Source organism: Felis catus, chromosome F2, assembly GCF_018350175.1.
Source record: "Felis catus isolate Fca126 chromosome F2, F.catus_Fca126_mat1.0, whole genome shotgun sequence".
NCBI lineage: Eukaryota > Metazoa > Chordata > Mammalia > Carnivora > Felidae > Felis > Felis catus.
Window position 1 is genome coordinate 20,358,036 of NC_058385.1, and position 23,890 is coordinate 20,381,925.

At 41.6% G+C, this 23,890-nt stretch overlaps 1 protein-coding gene across 10 annotated transcripts in view; it reads right to left on the reverse strand.

Annotated features, from left to right (window-relative positions):
• The window catches only part of NCOA2 (nuclear receptor coactivator 2), a 290,646-nt gene that overhangs the window by 35,193 nt on the left and 231,563 nt on the right, over nucleotides 1-23,890 (reverse strand). For 8 of the 10 annotated variants that reach the window (XM_045049590.1, XM_023248769.2, XM_023248763.2 and 5 more), the window contains 8 exons: nucleotides 23,246-23,423; nucleotides 19,938-20,126; nucleotides 16,947-17,048; nucleotides 16,293-16,436; nucleotides 13,022-13,169; nucleotides 10,030-11,299; nucleotides 2,265-2,475; nucleotides 21-227 (listed from right to left, as the gene is read on the reverse strand). In XM_045049590.1, the coding sequence (XP_044905525.1) occupies nucleotides 21-227; nucleotides 2,265-2,475; nucleotides 10,030-11,299; nucleotides 13,022-13,169; nucleotides 16,293-16,436; nucleotides 16,947-17,048; nucleotides 19,938-20,126; nucleotides 23,246-23,423 (2,449 nt within the window). The remainder of the gene's footprint in view (nucleotides 1-20; nucleotides 228-2,264; nucleotides 2,476-10,029; nucleotides 11,300-13,021; nucleotides 13,170-16,292; nucleotides 16,437-16,946; nucleotides 17,049-19,937; nucleotides 20,127-23,245; nucleotides 23,424-23,890) is intronic. The other 2 variants (XM_045049589.1, XM_023248770.2) reach the window with 2 other exon arrangements.

A 23,890-nucleotide genomic window follows, 5' to 3' on the forward strand; every position in this document is an offset into this window, starting at 1 on the left:
CAGTGCATTTGAGCCCTTACCTGTGCTACTGTTCCCTAAATTTCCTTGGTTTCCTATCATCCCTTGATTACCCATCATTCCTGGCTGAGGTATCACTGAGTAGGGACTATTGTTTCTGATTGGTGGGAAAGGTCCAGCACCAGTTGGGCTTTGCAATGTGATGTCAAGTGGTAAGTTCTGGTTTGGCAATAACCTGCCCAGTTGCCCTGGTCGTGGGTTATTAAAAGCTAAGGAGAAAACACATGAAAATTGAAGGTTAATATAGGATAATGGAAAATAAAAAGTAACAGAAGCAGTAGGGAAAATGCTGTCTGTAAAATATCAAAGCTCTACACCTCAAGGACCAAAGGCCTACATCAAAGACAAACTCACGTGGACTCATAATTTAGTCAACAAGTCTCCAACTTAACTCTCAACAATCTTGCAAAAAGAGAGAAAAAAGGTGTCTATTACTTATCATATATTTCCTCCCCAATACTAATTTCTAACATTCAATCGTATTTGCTGAGCAGACCGCTCGTATGGTTTCGTCCCTGTGTTACATTATTTGAATTTAGGAGTATTGTTCTGTCACAGCTATGAAGCTATAAACATGTCCTGCACACAATCCCAAACCTAGACACGTGTGCTTTGGACACATCATTTTCTTAACTGGACTTTCCTAGGAGTAGAATTAGCTTACAAGTATCTATTCACATTGCAAGTTAAATCTTGTAAGTGTGAACTCTGCTACCTGAAGTCAGTATTAAAGCTTTACGGCCCTGTCTAATCTTCTAAATACAGCTTCTTTCAATTCTGGACCTGTTTAGATTTGAAACGATGCTTACAGTTGACCAACAAGAACCCACGGTGCAGTGTGCACTATCCAATCACACAACCAATAGTTTGATAAGAACATTATTAAATTTTACAAGTATACAGATATTGTAAATGACAGTTTATTACTACTTGATTAAACGATATCAAGTATTTCCACTGAATTACATAAACATAGTATGAAACAGAACATTCAAAATAAAGAAATAAGTTCTTAACAATTAATAACAAAGTATTTACAAGAATTAGGGCTTGGAATGGAAATTATGTACATGCTTAATCATGACTCCCTCAGGTTTTGCTATTCAGTTACCAGCCAATAATCTGATTTCCATTAGGAGGTACAAATGGAGGAGAAACCATGAGTTCCCATGCTGCCCTTCATTAATGCCTCTGGTTAATGAGCATAAACTCTGTAGTATGCTTCTTACTCCCTTCCCAACTCTTTGACTTTGTGATCTCCCATGGTCCCTAACTACTTTCCATTCCTCATGAAACAGACAGGTTTGAGAGATAACAAGCAAAAACTATTTTGTTTTACCCCTTTTGGAATAATCAAGAATCACTTGAGAAAAGGTCCACTAATTAAAGATTATTTTGTGATTTGGTTGGTGGTTGCCATTTTTGGTTTGGGAATAAATGCTGAACAATGAATCTGATTGTACTTGACGAGGGAAAAACCATTCTGTTCACCGAGTTAACACTGAAGAGGTCATCCATCTTTCTATAAATTATATCTCTTTGTAAGGGAAAGATATTTTTTCCCATCCAAACTGTTGGACTTTAGGTAACTACTGAGTTTGTAAATTAAGTGGTCATGGTGAAGAAGTAATTCATCTTAAACTCACAAAAATCTAAAATAAAATGTATTTTATCAAATAGTCTAAGGTCTTCAAGCTTTATATCAAATTAGCCAACTTAAAATGCACTTAGAAAACGTTTATGGTAAAGTTCCATTTAAACTGATATTTATAGGACGATTTTTAAGAGATAGGATATTTTTAATATATATAGCCCATTCATGTATGATGATTAAATAGTAAGAATTTTTAATAGCATATCACTCCTAAAAAGTCAGCATAACTCTCTAATTTTCTATATTTCCAGTATCTAGTCATATCTAGACATATATAAAGTCTATTTTAAGCTCCATTTCTGAAGGCAGTAGCTAAAACAAAGGGAAATATGACAATCATCTAAAGAACTTTATCTATGTAGGTCAGTCTCCCTCCGTGTTGATTCAATTAACCATAAGAGAATGCTGGAAAGCCCTGTTCACTAGAATCCATTTTGAATAGTGTTTTGAAGAACCAGGACAGTAGATGGTGCTATTTGACCACAAAAACATTGAAGTGACTAAGCTGTTTGTATCAGATTTTAATAATCACTGTTTCTAATGGTGATTATATGGGAATTTCTTGGCATAACCATCAATATCTCATACTCACTGCTCTGTGAAATTCGCAATGCTGTTTTCTGGGCTCCAACAGGTGTAACAGGACTGTTTTCAGCTGTGAGTTGCATGAGGTCATTGATGATGGCTTGCTTGTCAACTGATCCAGCAGGGGCGCCGGGCCTCGTGTCTGGGAAAAGCTGTGGTAATTGACTATTCTGCAAATCATCCAAAATCTCTTCCAGGTTGTCCAGCTCACTGCCAGGCTGCAGTTAACAAACGGGAGAGTTTATCCAGTCCTACTAGAGAGTGGGCACCACGGGCGCATCTGCAATTACACACCTAACTGGCATACGGCACGGCCACGGCCAAACAAAACATGCTGACGCACGCACATCCCTCAGGCCTAACAAGTTCATCGATCATCTTTTAAAAAATTAAATTGACGAAGGCCAAATAACTTAATCTCTTAGTCCTCAACCTCCTCATCTAGAAAAAGGGAGGTGACTGCATTAGAAAGCTCCCTTCCAGCACTGTGTTTCATTGGTAATTTATAAATTCCCCTTTATTTTATGCTGATAATTCAATTAATCACGAGTATGCAGATTTCTAATTAACTCTGAGTGTGCTATAACTTACAGTCCAGGTCTAGGTTTTGTGGTTAACTCTGCCTAGGAAATCACAACAACAAAAAACTGCTATAAAATGTGATCTAAACTTACAGTAAATCAGTATTTTGTTAAATGGTCACTTCCTTTTTGGACTTCTTTTTTTCAGAGCAGGGGTAAGACACGAAATAAGCTCAGAGAAACCATGAATAGTTAAACGTTGCCTTTTCAGTTTGACTGGTGTTTTTTTTCCTTGCTTGCACTTTCAGTTTCAAAGGACAGTGGCTTTCTCAGCCACTCACCAGTCTAGGTGACAACATGTAGGGAAGCAGGATAAAACACGGTGTCCCCAAACATAGCATCTATTAAACCTGACTTCACGGAAGGCAGAAGTAACGTGTCATAGGGTTTTCCTTTTACCGAAATAATTTCATTCCCATTACAACATCAAAATAGTAAGATAAATATTACCACTATCTCATACCTACTACTCTTCTTCCAAAAAGCTCAACTTATTTTACGTTCTTGTAAGTAGAACCTATCTACGTGCCAAGTATTTAAAATCGGGCTGTGTGAACTACAAACGAAAGTGGGCAAGTTAAATGTTAGAAGTAGTTTCTAATGAAGAAAAAGTGGTAAGAATGATTTCTTGGATGTGTAGGTGGAAACACAGAACTTAGGCAATTTCCCCAAAGTCCCTGGGTGGACTTCAAGTCCTTCACCATGACTAAACCCTTTGTCGACACGGGCAATTCAAATGAAATTGTTTACATCTGATACAAGGCACACTTGAAACAAATGGCTCACAGTTTTATTCTATGTAGAACTCCTATTCCCCACATAGAGGCTGGATTTGCTATGGTTTTTGCAATTTATGGCATACGTAATATCTGTATGGAAGTCTTGGTGGACATATTTCTCAAGTTAGGAAGTGACATTTTATTTGATTCCTTGTTCAGCGTCAACTAGCTTCGTACCACCTTGGAGACCCACTTTCTAGGAAGCTCCCAGAGAGTTGGCTGGAGCAATTACAGACCGTTTTCTAGTTAGATTGGCCACGCATCTCCAACAAAAGATGGAGGCATCAAACACGGGAAAGATACATCTTAGGTACGGGTTAGGTTCCAAAGTTAGCATCCTAAAGCACAGACAGACACAGACAAAATGACCCTTAAAACTCCTCAGGAAGACACCTCAATGCATCACCACGTCCCCTCCCTCTCCACGGGCAACACGGCCAGTTTCTTCTCCAAGATGAAAGCACACTGGTGTTTCTTCAGCTGAGTCCTAAACGACAGAGTAGGGGCTGTGCCGCATTTAAAACCACGTAGCTACATTTCCACAGTCAGAGCCACAAGAGAACCCAAACCTAGAAAGCTCTTGTCAGCCACCTCAGGATCGCTCTGTAGGTACATACTTATCGGGAAAAACGGTAGGCAAAACTATTCACGCTGCTTAACCATTTCATGGTCACCGCTTCTTCTGAATGAGAACAGACGATTTTATGTAAATCAAATGACATGTAAAGTGACTCCACTGTAAATCTATGTCGTGTTTTTGCTGAATGCAAAAGGTGTAAGTAAACATTAGTAGGAACGTTTATTTCCCTTCAAGGATAGTGCCTAGAATTAGTAACGGACACTCAATCAGATGAGTTCCCTTAACCATACTAACCTGGAATTTAAGAAAACGGCCCAGGATCAATGAAATTTCCATTAATTTATCACGAAAATATATATATGTTAAAGTTTATTTATTTTGAGAGGGTGAGGGAGTCCCCAGGAGGGGCAGAGAGAGAAGGAGAGAGAGAGAGAATCCCAGGCTCAAACCCACCATGAGATCATGACCTGAGCCGAAATCAAGAGTCAGATGCTTAACCAACTGAGCCACTCGGAAAAATATTTCATAAAAATGTGTGATAAATATCTTTATAACTGTATCATTAAACTAAAGAGATAACAAAGAGGTTCTAATAAACTGAAGTTTATTGCTGGCCTATGAAACCAAGTTTCCCTACTATGCTGCTGTCTTGTGTATTTTTTTTTTACGTGGCCTTTAAAGCTCATTGTGTGTGTGGGGAGAGGGTAAGGAGTGAAGGAGGTGGACTGAAATAATATGATACTTCTCGAAAAAGTTTCACAGATTGTCTTGGATGAGAAACAGCCAACATAAATCAGTTCAGATAAACAATAATAAATATAAAATATATTATCCTTAATGGATGATTTTCTATTTGCCCCCAATCCCAGGTATGTATGTATAAAAGAAAGTTTTTACAACGTAGATTTACAACAGCCTGTGTCTAGACTCCTACCTTTCCTTTTGACCTTTACTCTTTTCATGCAAATAGAATTATACTTTAAACCACATCAAACAGAAAAATAACTATCACCCGTTTCAAAGAGTTCTTTTTTTTCTTTTTTTTTTCTTTTTTTAGAGAAAGAAGGGGAGAAAGAGAGGGAGAGAGGGACACAGGGAGACAGGGAGAGAGAGAGAGAGAGAGAGAGGCAGGCAAAGGGAGAGGGAAAGAATCTTAAGCAGGCTCCACGCCCAGCACAGAGCCAGATGTGGGGCCCGAGCCCCACGACTGAGAGTCTGACGACTAACCGAGCTGCCCAGGTGCCCCCTCATAGAGTTCTAATGACAAGATTCATGATTCTTCCTTTGTAACCTACTCTTGTGTCTAATATAATGAGTTAAAAATAAATCTAATGTTATACATATAAAATGTTAAAATATGTTTGGATGGTTTAAATCAATTTATTGGTGTTTAAATTTCAAATAATTAGAAAATTTAAAATTCAGGATTTTCCTTGGTTGATTTTTGTTATTTTCTTAAATGTTTATTTTTGAGAGACAGCACAAGTGGGGTAGGGGCAGAGAGAGAGGGAGACACAGAACTCGAAGCAGGCTCCAGGCTCTGAGCTGTCGGCACAGCGCCTGATGCGGGACTCGAACCCGCAGAACTGCGAGATCATGGCCTGAGCCGAAGCTGGATGCTTGACCAACTGAGCCACCCAGGAGCCCCGGTTGATTTTTACTTTTAAAAAGTACGTATTCAAACTGATTTTCAAATTTTAATCTTTGTCATTTTAAGAGCTGACCAAATTCAACTGTGGGTCAGTCTAGTGACTAAATGCTTTTTTGTCTTTAGAAAGCCTTGCAGGAACTTCTTGGTTTCATATTCAAAAGAAATTGGCTCTTTAGATCTCTGTAACTATGGACAGACACTGTTTGAATTCATTGAGCTTACATGTATTATGTAAGAATGTATTATGCAGTTTTCCCCACTAGAGATAATATTGTTGTGCTTGTGTTTATTTCTTGTTAATTTCTGGAGTACACATCTAACATTCATCTAATTGTCTTAAGTGTACTTTAAATGTTCTTCATCAAGGAGACAAAATTCAGAATGTCTACTATAACCCCTTTGGCTGTTAGGCAATAAAATCTGACAACTATGGCATTTTCTTCTGTAGTCACGTAGGTTGTGGAAGGGACAGATCTGACCACATAAGTTCCTGATCAAATATTTCCCCCTCTTCCCTAAATTTTTTAAGCTTTAGTTCTCACCAAAAGTTCTTCTAGTCCATGTCTACTTTGTTAGGCCTGATTTCTTCACAACAGAAAGAGGAATGCCTTCCTTTAAAATGCTTCGCCAAGATACTTCCAAGTTTTGCTTAGGCATCTATTCGAATGCTCAAATTAGCCACATCAATTTGAATAGTTAGTTTAAACTATTTCAGGCAGAAAATGAGTCAGAAAGATTTTTATAAAAGTTCTACAAAATGAAAATTGGACTTGATTTCTTTAATTTTTCATTTTTCTGGTTTTATGAATTTTTCATGTGTCAAATCAACTTGTTCTCTGAAGGAAATATAAAGAGCACATGCATTTTAATAACAAGTATTTTGATAAGTTACAAAACATCTTTTCAAAAATTTAAATAAGAAGTGCAATTTTACCACATTTGCCTAACAAAAAATTGTTAAGAAATGGTAAAATTGTTAAAAAACGGTTATACAATTCTGCCACATTTGGAGGAAAATTTTCAGGACATTACCAGCTTAAAATATGGGCTGCCTAGTGGTGCCAGATAAGAAGAAATTCCTTTCAGAAATTCCTTATAATTCTGAACCCTCATTATAACCGGCCCAGTAGCATCAGAGAGAACATCAACACACCCCACTAGGCAAATAAGTACATAGCTGAAAAGTTGGGGGGTTCCTGGGTGGCTCGCTCGATTAAACGTCAGACTTTGGCTCAGGTCATGATCTCGCGGTTCGTGAGTTCAATCCCCACATGGGGCTCTGTGATGACAGGCTGGAGGCTGGAGATTGCTTTGGACTCTGTGTCTCCCTCATTCTCTGGCCCTCCCCCACTCACATTCATTCTTTCTGTCTCTCAAAAACAAGTAAACATTAACAAAAACAGTCGGTAAACATTTTGGAAATTTTTCTGTCACTGCTTCCTGCTGGTGACGAAATGACGTAGAAACAAATGTTGTTTAAATACTCTGCCCAGTAAAGAGCTCTATTTTAGGTATAATAGCACGATCGAAGTACTTCCTGCCCTTAATAAGTTAGTGGTAGGTTAAACACAAACTTGGTCAATGGCTCTTCTCTGAGTCAAAATAACAAGACAGTTAAGTGTAAACTCGGGCTCCCTAAGAGTTTACCTTATTAAATAAAAAACTTAGATTCCCTGGAAATGAAAGAAAAACCTTCAACAAAGCGGTCCAGCAGTTAAAAGGAGATACAATGAATCTGTTTTGGGAATAGTGAAGGAGAGCAGGAGGCAAAAGAATCAGTGTTTTTTCCTTAAAGTAACGCGTTCTAACTTTGATCTAAATTTAAGTAATGCATACTTCCTGTGGTAACTTTTCTTTTCAAGCTGCAATGTTTTCAATGTTAAATTTGTTCTGCAGTATTTTTTGGTGGAGTTTTATTTTTAAATGGGAGTGAATGGAGGGTGAGGCCAGGGACTGGGTTTCATTAAGAAAAAAATACTGTGGGGTGTGTGTGTGTGTGTGTGTGTGTGTGTGTCTACACTGCTTTTTGGTCCATCCAAAATAACAGATTTGTGCTGATTACACCCGGGCTTTACGTACCCTAGGTGAGATGATTTTGATTAGAAAAATGTTTCCCCTAAGCAACAATTAGACATGGCAAGTGACTCAAGAACTTTAAAAACAAATTTTCTTTTCCAGTTTGCCTGAAGTTAGTGTAATCATATACTAAATATAGAAATGCCAAGCAGTGTCCCCCTTCCCTGACCCTCTAAGTCCCCAGGGCCTCAGGCCTGGGATAGAAATAAATCCTGTGTATGGAGGGAGGGGCCAGCCACTAAGCTAAGGTGGCCGACATGGGTCACCATCTTGGCCTCTAGCATGTGTTAGGGAGACCTGAGTGACAGTATGTGTCTGCCACTCTGAACTGCCACTAGCTCTGTATATTCTAACCTAGTAAACCTCAAGAGATGAAAACATTTATAGGTGTCAATATAGTTTCACACTATACTTTATCCAGGGTTTTGCGATTACCTTTCTGCTAAAACTTTCAGTTTCCCCAATTTACTTGAATTTACAGCATTACAGAATAGCTGTATTACAGAACCCTGCGCTGACCTCTAAGTTTAAGGATTAATTATCAAAGATGATTATAGAATTAGGCTGTTTCCCTTGTGAAGGACAAAGGTTTAGAAAATCCTACCTGTTTTATAGGAATGGCAGCAGCTGCCAAGACATCAGAGTGAAAGAAACAAAGGAAGCTAAACGCTTAGAACCATGGAGTGAGCCCAGCTAGCGGGGCGAGAAGGGCCTCAGCTTTCCTGATTCTTGCTTTCCATCCTAGCCCTGCCCCAGGGCCAGCCTCTGCTGACTCAGCGGACTTCAACATTCTAGCAGGGAAGTGCTGCTCTCTTCTCTCCCCATCCACACCCAGTCCCCCAAGATGGCCTGTCACACAAAGTATCCCCCTGAAAACCAAATTTCAAGACAAATTAGTGAACTATTTTAACTAGAAAGGCCTATGCAGCTTCTTCACTTGTTAACCAGTCAGTTAAAAGGTGTGAAGTACAGGGCAGTTCCCAGGGGTTAGAGAGAGTTGATAATGAAGGGTGAAGTCTTGGATCATTAACCCAGACTTCACGGAGTCCCCAAGAAACACCTTATGCCAAGCCATCATGTCAGAAAGAACTCTTTTTTCTTTTAAATGATTCTTTAGCATTAATCAGGAGTTGTAGTAGACAATAAAGAGAGGTACAGTGATCTTCATTAGGTCTGAACACCAAACGCTTATCTTAGAGAGAGAGCAAGGTAGATGGGAAATAATTTAGTTAAGTCTGTCCTAACAAAGCCCAGTTTCAAGGAAGTGATTATCTCCAATTCAGGCGTCTGCTAGTAACAGGGTCAGCAAACTACAGCTGGCCTGTGGGCTAAATTCTGCCCACCACCTGTTTTTGGATGGCCCCCGAGCTAAGAATGGATTTACATTTAAAAAAATTTTTTTTAATGTTTTACTTATTCTTGAGAGAGACAGAGCATGAGTGAGGGAGGGGCAGAGAGAGAGAGAGAGAGAGAGAGAGAGAGAGAGACACAGAATCTGAAGCGGGCTCCAGGCTCTGAGCTGTCAGCACAGAGCCAGATGCGGGGCTCGAACTCACGAGCCATGAGATCATGACCTAGGCCCAAGTCAGACGCTCAGCGGACTGAGCCACCCAGGCGCCCCTGGATTTACATTTTTTCATATTTGAAGAAAAAATCCAAAGAAGAGTATTTTGTGACACACGAAAACTGCAACATCCAAATACCAGCGTCTGTATGTAAAGCTTTACTGGAACACAGTGCGCTCGTTTGTCTACACAGTGTCTAGGTCTCTGGCTGTCTTTGCGCTACAATGACGGGACTGAAGAGCCGTGGCAGAGACCGTGTGGTCTGTGAAGCCAAAAATATTCACCACTTGGCCCCTTACGAAAAAAGAAAAGAAAAGAAAAGAAAAGTCAGCCCAGCCCCGGCTCTACAACAATGTCGCTCTTTGCTAGACAGGAATATGTGGAACAGGCAGCTGAAGTGAGAATGAAGTCTGTTTCAACGCCAGGACAACAAAGCAGAAGGCTTATTTGTCTCTAGTCACCCGAGGCCTCCGAACGCCCCTACGAGAAGCCGTGACGGGTATGGATTAGTACACTTGGGAGAGCGCATTACAAACTCACCTGGTCGCTAGGCTCAAAGCTCATCTCCTCCTTCTCAGTTTTCATAGCTATTAATTTTGTGTTACTGGCAGGGTCTGTCTTACTGTCCAGTCGCTCAAGTTTGGGGGTTATTTCTGGTAAACCAATATCTTTAGTATCGTCTTTATCTAGCAAGTAGCGAAGTAGTGCATTCTCTTTCTTCTTGGGGCTCACGGGCTCTTGTTTAATAGTCACTTCTGAACCAGGGGCTGTGTTGCCGGCCTCCTGGCTCAGTTCTTTGCCTGTGGCTTCTGCCGTTAACTTGGCCAAGTCCACAGGGGAACTGCTGTCCTGCAAGAGTCTGTGCAAAATCTTATGCTTCTCCTTGAGCGAGGTTCCATGTGTCGACCCAGAACCAGGCAAGCTGCCCGTGGAGTCCTTGTTTGTGTCCGACAAAGAGCTGGACAAGGGCGAAGGCTCCATCTGGTCAGATTTGGTGGTCAACAGCTGTAGGAGTTTGGTCTGTCCTTTGCCGTCATGCAGTCTACTCTGTCCGTCAGATCTCTCGCCGCTCACAGCCTGGGGCATGCTGGGATCGTTTGCTTCCTTCTGCTCTCCCGGATGGCAGCTGCTCTCTGCTTGACCAGTGGTACCTTCAGATGGCTCCCCGTAAAGTCCAAAACAGTCTTTGGAGTCTAAGCTTCCCATCTTGCTGAGTGGGGGAGGATTCATATTAACGGGGGAGTTTTGCAAATTGCCCATTTTTAGGTCTGGTGAAGCCAACGATGACCCCAGTGAGACCCCGTGCCCCTCGCTGAGGGCCTGAAGTGCGTTGAGGGAACTGTTGGTGTAGCTATGGCTATTTCCTGTGCTGCTGCAAACTCCCACAGGGGAATGCAAGCTTCCTGCGGGGGAAAACTGACTGGGCGGGATTCGAGGGCTTCCAGCCACTCCGGGGCTCATGCGATGCCGTGGTGAAAGCATGGAGTTGGGCTGTCCTGGATTCATGCCAGGGCTGCTCTGTGAGGGACTGTTCATTTTGAGTGCATAGTTACTACCCTGAGGAGTGGTTGCTTGCATGCTCGACACATGGTTCATTCCCCCAGAACCACCAAACCTGCCCATGGGCATGCCCATCTGCTCCTTCGGGCCATTGATGGGAAAATTTATATTGCTACTGAGGGTCATGTCCTGACCTGGGTTCCCACTGCACATGGCCTGATGGGCAGGGCTGCTAGAGCTAATTGGATTCAATGGCTTCCCCATCGCTTGTCCAGTCAGATCCGGATTCATTACACACACATTCTGCTCTCTGTATAATGAGGAAAGAAATATACAAGAAAAAATACTTAGCAAGTTGTTATTAGTTTAAGAAAACGAGATGGCCTCTTTTCTTTAAAAGAACAGAGTACGTTTAAAGGACCGATAACACTCTGATGAAACAATCTGCAATTACGGACAAGACTGAACACGCGTAGTTTTGGACCAAGAGGGATGTTTCTCAGTCAACTCATTAAGATGTCTGCGGTTTTACAGAGGGGCTGTCTTTAAATCTGACTACTACTGTTTCAAAATTGTAATTACCAGATAAGACATTAGAGGGGTTCCAAGTACACAGTATCTTCTCATTTAATGGTATGTATATTATCATGAATAACTAAGAACTTGTACCGTCTTAAAGGAAGGACCCAAACGAGTGGAGCTGTCTTCAATTATTTGCCAGATTCTAATTCCTAACAATAGTCATATCTGGAAGCCCAGAGAGCTCTGAGGTATACTACTTGGCTCAAGACGAATAGCAAACTTGGTGGGGGTGGGGGTGGGGGTGGGGTGGCTGGGGGACTCATCCCTAACTATTAGAAACTCCACAAGTTCTAGAGCCAATACAGTTACCAAAAGCATTTAGGATTAGATCACCTTGTCTAAGAGATCCCTCTCCAAGTCAAAGTGAGAGCTTCTAACAGACAACCTGGGACAAAACTTCGGAGTGACCCTGGTCTGTGATCTTACTTTCCCAACACCTAGACAGCTCCCATCCACTCCCTTACTAGTGACTAAAAGCAGGTTTTCTGAGCTAGATGATTTTCCAAGTCCTATGAGCTTTAATTTACAGCCTTGGCAGTCACTTGTGAGTTACCACATGTGTTCACAAATCCAAACAAAACAGGTTTCACAAATTGTCAAACATCAGCTTTCACTTAGGGGGGTGAAATTTGGCACATCTGTAATCACTTTCAAATTGTTTCAGTTTGAGGTCAGATTTATTAACAGTTGGCAAACAGGGCTGCCCATTTTTTTATCCCTAAACAAGAAAGTACATAATCAAGAAATGTAATAAAAGGGGACTCTTTAACCAGAGCAACTTTATATATCTTCTGACAGTAGCTCATAAACTTTTATATAGCACATCCATAAATATTTACATAACTTGAAATGTAATCATTTTCCTAAATTTGTGCTCTACAACAATATAGTTTATGGTAAATTCATTTTAAAATCAACATTCAATTTTCTGTACTTTCTTTTTTTATGGAAATGTTCATTACCTTTCAATTTAAAGGCTAGCGTCAAGAAGTTAATTCAAGCCTGAGAATAAAAATCTAAAATATTGCCTCTGAGTATATTTGAGAGGTTTAGATTTAAACACACAGGACCAGCAATCATGCCTCAATACTCCCACATTGCATGGGTCACCGCTGGGAACTGATCGATTTCCCTTCTCCGACCTACCAGGCGGTCGTGCCAGAGCAAAGCCGGTGCTAGCCTATATTCTTCCGGCTGCCTTTTAAAAGTCACTAGTATTAAGACAAGAATTCAAAGTATAGCCCTCTTCGCTGGCATCATAAATAAGCTTTTAGCCAACAGTTAATAGCAACTCAGTTTTATATTTTACGTGCCCGGGGCTGATTAACAGCAATGTCTGACAAGGCTGGAAAGCTCTAGGGTGATCTGTTGCTTCTGTAACACTTCTCTTGACTTGGGAAGGGAAAATGATTTTTTTTTTTTGAAAATGATTTCTTATAACTAGGATTACCTGTGAAGCATATGTAACGATATTACAAGCTGAGGTTCATTAGTAGTCTGAGAACGGATGAGTTTGCTCTTCGTTTGTGCAGCAACAAGAGTGCCATCGGACAAGGAAAAACGATAGATTTGACTGAATGCCAATCCTTGTCTCAGCACTGTGGGCAAGTAAGGAAACAGAATGCATGTTTAGAAAAAAAAAAAAAAATCAGAGAGTAGGGGCAGGATAAGATATAATAACAGTAATAAACTTTGTTAAGTTGAAGATTTTCCTACCAGCATGTTAAAAAGTTGTCAGTAATAGTTTATGATATTAAAACATTACAGCATTTTAAAAGCACATTTTTTTTTACTCAAAATGCTAACAAATTCAATATATTGTGTTTTTTTGTTTTTTTGTTTTTCAAATAAGGCTTATTAGACCCTCAAGCTAGGTTCTTTTTAAAATCTTCAGGACCATGCGAAAAAGAGTGTAAACCATTGATTAGCTCAAAACAAGTTTCACAATGATCTGTTTAAAATAAACAGTACAGTGCACAGACAGGATATCTTTAAAGTGTAAAAGTTGCCTTTAATTTCCCTCTAAGCTAATAAAAATATTACAGTAAAATTTATGACGTTAAACGTATCCTCTGAACATTCATCTTGAAGTTACGTACTGTTCACCATCTCACAGTACTATTCCCCAATCTGTTGTTCAGTGTGTAAGAAGAAGTATGACTTCTGTGGATGGGACAACAGGAAGCAAAAGATAAACAATCAGAAAAATCTTTTCAGAGGAAAAAAAAAGGCTAAACAGAAAACTGAAACAATAAAAGCGGAATGGCTTAACTTCTGGATAAAGAATCTGTTTCCATTTTCAAGACAACAGAAGAAAATGTATAAATCAACTAGGTGAAAATAAGTTCTCTGACAATAAAACTTCAGGTTTATCTTTTAGAACAACTGTATTTTAAAACTGTCAAATACTACATATTGAAAAAGAACATTTCGGCTCAGAAAAAAAAGGAGCCATATAATTTGGTTACCCTCTTAAACCATTTTAAGAAGCCTACCGTGTTTTCTCGCATTCTCTTCTACACAAATTTTGTGGGTTGAACCGCTAGCCCCAAGACCAGCCAGAACCAGCACGTTCATGACCCCACAAAATTGCCTCCAGTGAGTGAGTGGAGGGAGGGAGTGAGAGAGTCACTGACGCACAGTGTGGATTCTGATTTTTCTTGGCAGAATTTCACTTTGAGCAATTTCCCCCACGAAACCCCCTCCGCAGTCTCAGGTACACGCAGCGTTTAGGTACTACTTTGTGCCGTCAACTGCTGCACGAAGCTACTGCAAAGTGGGAGTCCTGGAAATGAATCACTGTACTTATGTGCATCTTGCTTTTGCGCAGTATGTTCCTAAAAGGCAGAACGAATACAATCTTTCTAACGGGACTCCTGTTTCGAATGGCTTAGGATTTCAGAATTTTATCTGACCTCGGCTGTGACCCTTGAAGGTTATCCATGTCATTTGGAAATACGTCAAACATCTCTACTACTAAAGTAGATTATACACCTGGATTTCTTTAGCAAGCTCTTCCATTTCAACACAACATTTTAGGAGATTTTTACTCAGTGTGATCGATTACCTTTGATCTTACCTATTTCATACATTTTGGAGTTTCCTTTCGGTGGGTCCCGCTTGTTTAAACCTACCACGGTGTCTGGTACATTTGTGTAAACCCTTTTGTTTACAAAGGGAGGCCACAGAGTTCCGTGTAGGGCATTGCTACTCAGGACTCAAGGATACTGACCATGTTTGCTCGTGGTGATTTCTTGTTCTTTGTTGTTACTATTTTTTAAATTTTAAACCAGATCTAGTGAAACAGTAGGTTAAATACTGATTGCTGCCAAGTGTAGAACCTCTATTTCCTCTTATTCTTTCCAACTTAAAAAAAATGCTGAAAGACACAAGGTTCTGGATTGTGTGCTTATTTCTGAGAAGGATAAAGAAGATGAAAAAGATGAATAAGATGAGGAGAAAAGTAAGGGAATGGGGAGAGAGGTCATTTACGATTTGTACTTTTTCATCAGCGGTCTTAAAACACAGAGTCTAAGCAAACACTACTGGTAAAACGCTAAGGTCACAGATGCACATTGAAGGGAAGAGGACAAACTAAAACTCTGTTTTCAGTGAGGAGTCGGGATGTTCTTTCTGCCAAAACGCTGACAATCCGCCCAACCGAGCTGCAGGGCACACTCCGCCGCCCCTCGTCCCTCACAGGCACGGTGGCTGCTCCCTGGGGAATCCAGGCCCACTAGCCAGGCGCCCCGCGCCGGACACACGGCGTCCATGGGAGCAGATCAGGAGACTAGGTGAAGAAGAGGTCTCTCTCCCCCTCCCCCACCTAGTACTTAATGAGGAAGAGCTAAGGAAAAGGCATCTTTCCCCCCTTGTTCTCACCGGTATGACAAAACACCAGAATGCACCAGAGGAGACGGGACTCTGTGCAAAGAACTCTGGGAGCGGCACGACAGGGAGACTGCCAGGAGACACCTCAGATTAAGCTCGGGTGCTGACCAGTCGCTTCATCTGCGTCCGCCTTCCCGTTGATAACTTGAGTTCCTGACGCCTGCCCACAGGCTGTTGCTGAGAAGCAACAAGAGGCTACAAAGAAGGACAGCGTCGGACAAAGGCCAGGTGCTCGGTGAGGGCTGCTGTTATTACTGACACAGGACTTTGAAGTCTTGGCTTTGGCTCTAGCGGTCCTGTTAATTACGGTCTAGTCTAGCTGCCCTGTGACCTCAGTCAAGTCCCCTCATTTTTTGGAGCCTTCTAGAAATACCTGGGCAGTCTTCGGTGGTCACCACGTGGAAGGAGGGCCGGGGAGACCCCTATCAGGAATTTAGCTGCTCTTGCACATTTCATTTCGTTCTTACTTCCAGATTGTCTTTAGGACTCAGGTATTTCTTTTGATATTAAGTGGTACCTGATTATGTAGTTTTCTATATACAGAAGCCTTAGGACCAGCGAACACGACCTTTTTCCCTTCCTTTTCTTCTGTTTTTATGAAATTATCTTCTAGTCATCTCATTCTTCTGTCCCACAGAGTCTACAAAGTTTTCCTTTAGATGGCAGCATTTTCTGGGCCGGATGATGCAAAGTACGTATGAACACAAAAAGTCAACAGACCCGAGTTTCCTGAGGTGAACTTCAGAACCACTGTTTCAGAGAAAGCTTCCACGGGAAGTAGTAACATAGCAAAATCAGCGTCAAGAAAAGTACCATGCAGAGATGCCTACCTTCATGATGATGCCTCTTAGCATAGGACACAGATTCCCCTTCATGCTGCGCATGGAACTTCTGAATGCACCTTCTCACCAGGTCCTCCCAGCCTGGCTTCATGGCTGCCCGCATGGTGCTGGTGTCCAGTGACGTGATCTTGCCTGGTAAATAACAGCAAGCATTATACCTACGTACTCATCTATTATTTACGAAAATGACTAACATTTTAAAAGATAAAATTTACTTATTTAGAACAGGTAGCACACAAAGGGTAGACAGTGAAAATAGGTGCCCCCCCCCCCCCCCGCCCCTTCTTCCTCGAGCTCCTCAAGGCTTCTGCCCCGGTAGCAGTCCCTATTCCCAGCTTCTTTGTGATCTTCTAAATATATTCCTTACATTACAAATATGTAGCTTCTACAATGATTTCTTTGGTATATATTTTTTAATCTGTTTGTTTGTTTATTTATTGAGAGATTGTGTGAGCAGTGGTGAGGCAGAGAGGGAGGCAGACAGAGAATCCCAAGCAGGCTCCACACTGTCAGCACAGAGCCCGACACGGGGCTCGAACTCACAAACCGTGAGATGGTGACCCGAGCCAAAATCAAGAGCCTGATGCTTACATCGACTGAGCTACCCAGGCACCCCCAGTCTTCTCTGGAAAGAAAATTTACCTTGGAGATCTTGGCGAGTAGTAAAACTTTCTGATGAGGGAAGACCTGGTCTTTCCTTCATGGGAACTCTTCTTGCCACACAAATCAAGCAGGACTGCAAATCTTCAATCATATACATTTATGGTTATCATAATAGGCTTTTTCAGCGATTCAAACAAACTCAAATGTCTTTATGATAACATGACCTTGTAAATCAGCGAAGGAGGGAGTGCCCAAACGCCGTGTGCCTCTGCCGCTCACTGGCTTCATGCTCTCCTCCCCTGAGTGGGAAGCAGCTGGGGGACAGGATAGGGTGTGCCGTGCAGGGTCAGCTGCTGAAGCCGCACGACCCACGCTGCGAAAGTACACCCACCACGCTAGCATTCCTGCCCTGAAAACTACCTGCTCAGCGATGGACGGAAGAGCGTGTAATCCTTTCTCACAGAATGGCTGACGGGAACAACCAGCTTAGTTCAACATAAAGTAGACAAATGGCGAAAACTAAAACCTGATACTCTGCTCTGTCGAGGGTTTGCTCCTTGAGTTTTTGGTTCACCACGATATAGGAAAGCTAGATAGACCTTCTACCCAGCTACGGAACTACCCCTAGAATGGCAACGAGCGATTTAACGCAAAGAGTATAAATGGAGTCTAGATGTGAACACGAACGAAATCCTAGAAAGTGTGGCAGGCACCAGGGCGGCTGCATTTCAGTTGGGAATCTCGGCCTCGGCTGGTTTCTCACATGGCCAACGCTAGGCCTTTATTCCTCACCCACGTCGACTGTTTTATTCATCTGTGTTCACTTCTAGAGAACACGGAGATGTTTTATTTATCTTTGTAACAAGCGGAGCACATGGTGTAGCTCTTTTAATTTCGAAAATGCTGGATAAAAGGTTAAAATGATAGTCTTCATATCTTATGTCATTGATTTATGATTATTCATCTTTAAATCTGGGGAAGAATTTCTCTAAATCTATCTAGTAATGGTGGGTATCACAAATATAAACGTATTCTTCATTCTCAACATAATAAAAGCTAAATTTTTGAGCACTTGCTATGAGGCAGACCTCTTTTTAGCTGCTTTAGAGGCTATCAATTCATTTAGTCCTTGTGAGAACTCTCAGAGGCAGAGATAGTATCATCTCCATTTAACAGAGGAGAAAACCAAAGCACGAAGTTTAAGTAATCTGCCCAACACCACACAAAACTAGTGAAGCCGGGATTCGAATCTGAGCACACCATGGCTCAGAAACCCTACTCTTAGGCCATACTGTGTTAATTATCTAGAACCAGACTTTAAAGGTACAAAAGTGTTTAAATACACAGCACAAAGTCACAAATTAGGTCAGTTACGTCTTTTTTCTACCACTTTAAGAACAGTATCCTAGATGGGTGAATTAGCAGCACGTACTTTGTTGCATAAAAAGAAAAAAAAAATCCCTCAACATTGCATACCTAGGGAAAAACTTAGTTTTGAAAAATTATGTCACCTCTGAGAGCCCCATTACTTTTCAATAAAATTTAAATTACAAATTACTTGCATATAAAACCAAATAACTACAGAACTTCCTCAACTTACAATGGAGTTATGTCCTGATAAGCCCATCTTAAGATGAAAATACTGTAAGTTAAAAATGCATTTAAAACATCTAAACTACCAAGCATAACTTAGGCTAGTCTACCCTGAATGTGCTCAAATACACACAGTCCACGGTTGGGCAAAATCATCCACCACAAAACCTATGTTTTAATAAAGTGATGACCATCTCATGAAATTTATTAAACACCATCCCGAAAGCGAACAGCAGAACGGACACGTGGGTATGGAATGGCTGTGAGTGTACCGGCCGTTAACCCTTGCGATCGCGTGGCTGACTGGGAGCTGCAGCTTTACTGTCGCTGCCTGGCATCCCGAGAGAGCATTGTAGGCATATCGCTAGCCTGGGAAAAGATCCAAATTCAAAACTTCAAAGTATGGTTTCTACCGAATGTGTATCCCTTTCGCACCAATGTAAAGTTAAAAAAAAAAAAAAAAAAAAGTAAGTCAAACCACCGTAAGTCGAGGACGTTCTGTAGTATTTAATGCCAATCATGATTCAGGCATATTCGTTTAATCCTTACTACATTCTGATACTGATACTCTTGACTCCCCTTGATGAGAGGGTAAACTGTAGGCCAGAGAGGTCAAAAAACTTTCCCAAAGTCACAGAGTTGGTAAGTGGCTGACCTGGCCTGTCTGACTACAAAGCCCACGAGGTCTCCATTCGCCAGCGCTCCTCCACACCTCCTCTCTTGCTACGCACGCAGTAAGCATTCTTCGGCACTGCTTCACATTAGACAGTGACCCTCTGCGGCGTGGCGTGGCTCGCTTGGAGGGCACGGGGGTTGGACACTAATCAGCATCTCCTGAGGGGGGTGGGCCTACGAGCTTGAAGTCCTCTCCATTCCCCACTCCCGTCTCTAGCCTCTCTCAAGTATCATTCTGTCACATACACCATATCCTGGACCCTGCATCCACGGATAAACTAGATGGAATCCATTAACCCCTGGAAAGTGTATGAAACAAGTTGTTTGTACTTATGCATTTTTCTAGGGCTGTGGCTCACAGTAGACATTCAGAAGAGTTTAGGATCCCTGGGAGGTTTAACCACTAAGAGAGCTTCTCTAGTTGGGCAGCTGCTAGTCACATGTGGCTATGTAATCGTAAACTTAATAAAGTAGAAAAGTCGGTTCCCCATTTGCATTATTGAAACACCAAATGCTCAACAGCCACATGCAGCTAGTAGGGGCTGCCCTGGACGGCCATCACCGCGGAACATTCTATCGGACAGTGCTGTTTTACAGACATAAAAATTGAATTCGTCACAAGAATTAAGTAGGTGAAAAGGATAAAGAAACCACGTCTAAATTTTTCTTTGTGTGGCCACGAGTTTCAGATAATGAAGAGTGAAAGAAGTAGCACAGGAATAAATACACAGATACATACGAAATATCCTGATTTTGCCCTACCTTCTCCTTCTTCTTTGATGGACTTTGGTTGAGAGACGGCAAAGCACTGCATAGTTTCATATTTCTGATGCGCTTCCTGGTTGTCGTGACCTTCCTCTTCCGAATCAGGCAAAGGTTTTACCAGCATCCGGCAATTAAAGGTATGGCTGTTCCGCCTGGGAGGCTCGCCAGACCAGGATCCCCCGTTCACTGAGTGAGGCGAGAGCAAGCCGAGAATTACCAAGGAACTAACATCAGACTCACCACTGCCGAATTATCAAAATGATGCTACTGTTTTAACAACCTGGGAACACTCTTGGGATTTTCAAAATAACTTTTACACTTCTTACCCTTCACCCCGACTCCTTCCTTTCAAGCGCAGGCCTTGGTTATTCATTACTAGCATACAGTTCTTTCTTTTTGTTTCCCTTGCTTTGGTTTCTTGGAAATTTAGTTCCACCTACTTGTATTCTAGTGTTAGATACGTTACCCCCTGCTCAAAAATCTGTAGCTGGCACCAACTGTAGCATGCATTAAGTTCTTTAAAAGGATTTGGACCTTACAAGGATAAAAGTTCTTTTAAAAGGTCAGGAAGAGGAAAGCCACGCAAACTGATAAGTGACATCTCAGTAACCAGCCGCACCGTATCCATCTAAGCAGATCTCCCCCGTGGGCCAGCACGAGCCTCCCCCATGGTCCTCCATACTCGGTCCTGTGTGGACACCTTTGCTCCTGTGACCTTCTCTAAAATGTTCAGCTGCCTCTATTTCTCCCACCCAAATGTAGCCTGCTCTGAGGCCAAGATCCCTATACTGCCTCCTTTCGCAGATCTTTTCTTTTATAGAATTTTACAGAAAAAAAAATTTTTTTTAAGTTTATTTATTTTGAGAGAGAGAGAAAGAGCGAGCAGCAGCGGGGGAGGGCAGAGAGAGACAGAATCCCAAGCAGGCTCCGCACTGTCAGCGCAGAGCCCGATAACGGGCTCGAACCCATAAACTGTGAAACCAAGAGTTGGACGCTCAACTGACTGAGCCACGCAGGCGCCCGAATTTTATAGAACTTTTAGTGTATATTTTGTAACTTGACCATTGAATGACTCTATTGTAGCTTTTTTTTTTTTTTTTTTGGTTTCATGTACATTTCCTCAATTAGACTGAAAACTCCTTGCAGATGCAGTGCTAATGTCATTTATTTCTTATCAAATGAAAGACTACTTCACATGTCTTCTGCTTTGGTGTCCACACTCAGAAATGTGTGTATTACATCAGGAGAGAGGTAATGACAGAGGAAAGACTACTTTTGGGGAAATGCACTAGTGAATCAAGAGAAACAAAACAATGACATTTTGAGGATTAATATTTCTGGATTGCCGGATCCACTTTCTCATTCTACAGAGGAGAAAACTGATGAGAAAGATGCTCAACTACTAGAAGAGCTGGAATCTTTTCTTTATTCTTCCTTATGCTCTAAGAAATATGATGGCCAGTAGGACAATGAAAAAGGGGATCACAAAAAGGACCAGCGAGAAGATCAGCAAACACACCCTCAAAACTCACTAGCTGGAAAACACTTAAAAGGACATCTAGGTGTTCTGGAGAATGCAAGGCTAAACCCATAGCCGCTGGGCTGTGAAGGAATGAACAAGAAAACACACTCTAGAAAGAAAAAAGGAAATTTCAAGTTAACTGCAAGAAGCTGTTCTAGAATTATAGACGGAGTCACAGCTAGCTTTACGCGCCTCGGCAGACGTGGGGGATCTGTGTCACCGTCAGCGTTTCCGCAAGCTCACCCACGAAATGGAGACTTACACAGAGAAATCAAAGAAGAAAGAAAAAAGAGTTCTTACTACCTCAGGTTAATAAGGAATCTTAAAATATAAAAAAAGTACAATGTGAAGTAAGGAAAAGAGCTCTTCAGACAAGTGGATTAATAATACCAAATTAATAAGCATAGGTCCTTTGAGGAAGTCATAAAATTACTGAAGAGATTTGAAAATATTAGTTACTTGAAATGAGAAATCCTATTTTCTTGTTCACTTACTAGAGAATATAATAAAAGAATCTCACACGCGTATTCCTATGTTTTGTATTACTGTTGCAGTCACTTTGAACAAAGGGTTATCGTAACCAAGGAAAAGAGAGCCATAATGGAATTTAAAAGGGCCTTCTTCTATTTACTGTGGTTAACGGTAAGACCAGCTAATAGAAACAATTTGGAGGAAAAAAAAAAAAAAAGAACAGAAATACTTGCTAACTCAGGACCTGACCTTATTCTGTCCTGAAATATGCACTTCCTTTTATCTGTGAAAATGTTCTTAGCATCATCAGTCTAAGTGAGAATATTAAAAAAAGAACCACTCAGTAAGTGGGAACGGCGATGCCCCGGAGCAGCGGCTAAGGTGGGTCCATGCTGTGAACCGCCCATGTTCCGATGTGGCCCTCAACACTCTCGGACGCTCCCGGACAGCATCTTCCAGATGAGGTGGAGTCAGGGATGTGAAACGGGGTAAGGAGGCAGTGTCTGAGGGGGACACCTGCACAGCCACCGGAGCGTCTGGGAAATGAAAGGGCCCATTTAGGGCTCCCAGGCTGATAGCATTTGAACCTCTATATGCCACTTGCTCCTTAACATTTTATTTTTAGAGTACCGTATGCACCCACACGCGTCCTCCCTTCACAAGACGGACTCAGGGTTTTGTTTCTGTGAAGTCAAATTCTCAAACTTCTCATGACCTTCTGCTTCTTAATCATGGGGAAAAAGCACAAAGCAGGGTCGGCTGGCACTGGATAGAGAGGGAGGCAATGTGGCACCCTCTAAAAAAACCACAACACAAACCCCATGAAAACAGTTGCCACAGGAGTACTTTCCATCTGAATTCTCTTCATGTACTTTAAAATTGAGGATCAAGACAATCATTTGTTCAAGATCACGATCTGCAGATGCCCCTTTCTCCATGACTTTTAAGTTTAAACACTTAATCTAAGCATCTCTAAAAGTACCCAGTTACTGGGGCGCCTGGGTGGCGCAGTCGGTTAAGCGTCCGACTTCAGCCAGGTCACGATCTCGCGGTCCGTGAGTTCGAGCTCCGCGTCAGGCTCTGGGCTGATGGCTCAGAGCCTGGAGCCTGTTTCCGATTCTGTGTCTCCCTCTCTCTCTCTGCCCTTCCCCCGTTCATGCTCTGGCTCTCTCTGTCCCAAAAATAAATAAACGTTAAAAAAAAAAAAAATTTAAAAGTACCCAGTTACTGACGTAATACAGTGCTACTTTACCCTCCAACCAAGACCACGTGTGTATGGGGGGGGGGGGGGGCCCGGCAGACCATCATTTACCTATAGACTTTGGCAGCAGGTTTTTGACAAATTCAGTGTGGTCCCCAACATGCAGGATGCTATATACACTTTTGTTCATCAGCTCCTCTTGGTTATACCTTAGGTACTGTGTCACATTTTCTGAAACAAATACAACGTTGCCTTCCAGATTCACCACAAAGAAGAACCCATCAAGGGCCTGAGGGAAAAGGCGCAAATTGTGTTAGACATGATACAACAGAAAATCATATGCAGTTGTTAAGAAGGGCTGATCCCATTAAGGGAAATGTATAATTCACATATAGATAGAAAAGAGATTTCTCTCTTGCCCCTCTCTTAGTTTTTAGGAACAATTAGCACATTTTCTCTTGGTGAAATTATTCCATCTTAGTAAGTGGGAGAGAGCCTAGATCAGGGTTTCTTACCGCACACTAAATGACCAACATTACTCTGTTATTTTATCACAAGATAATAATTACTGCCAAGTAAGTACAGGCATTTATCTATATTTTCAAAATTATATTGGCGGACTCCACACGGCCCGACAACAACATTTATGTTACCAACCCAAAACAAAGTAATTATGTTGTACAGTTTCTCATGTAATACAATGGGAGGAAGGGGTCATTGCTAATTTCCCCTCAGTTTAAAGAGAAAAAAAATTAA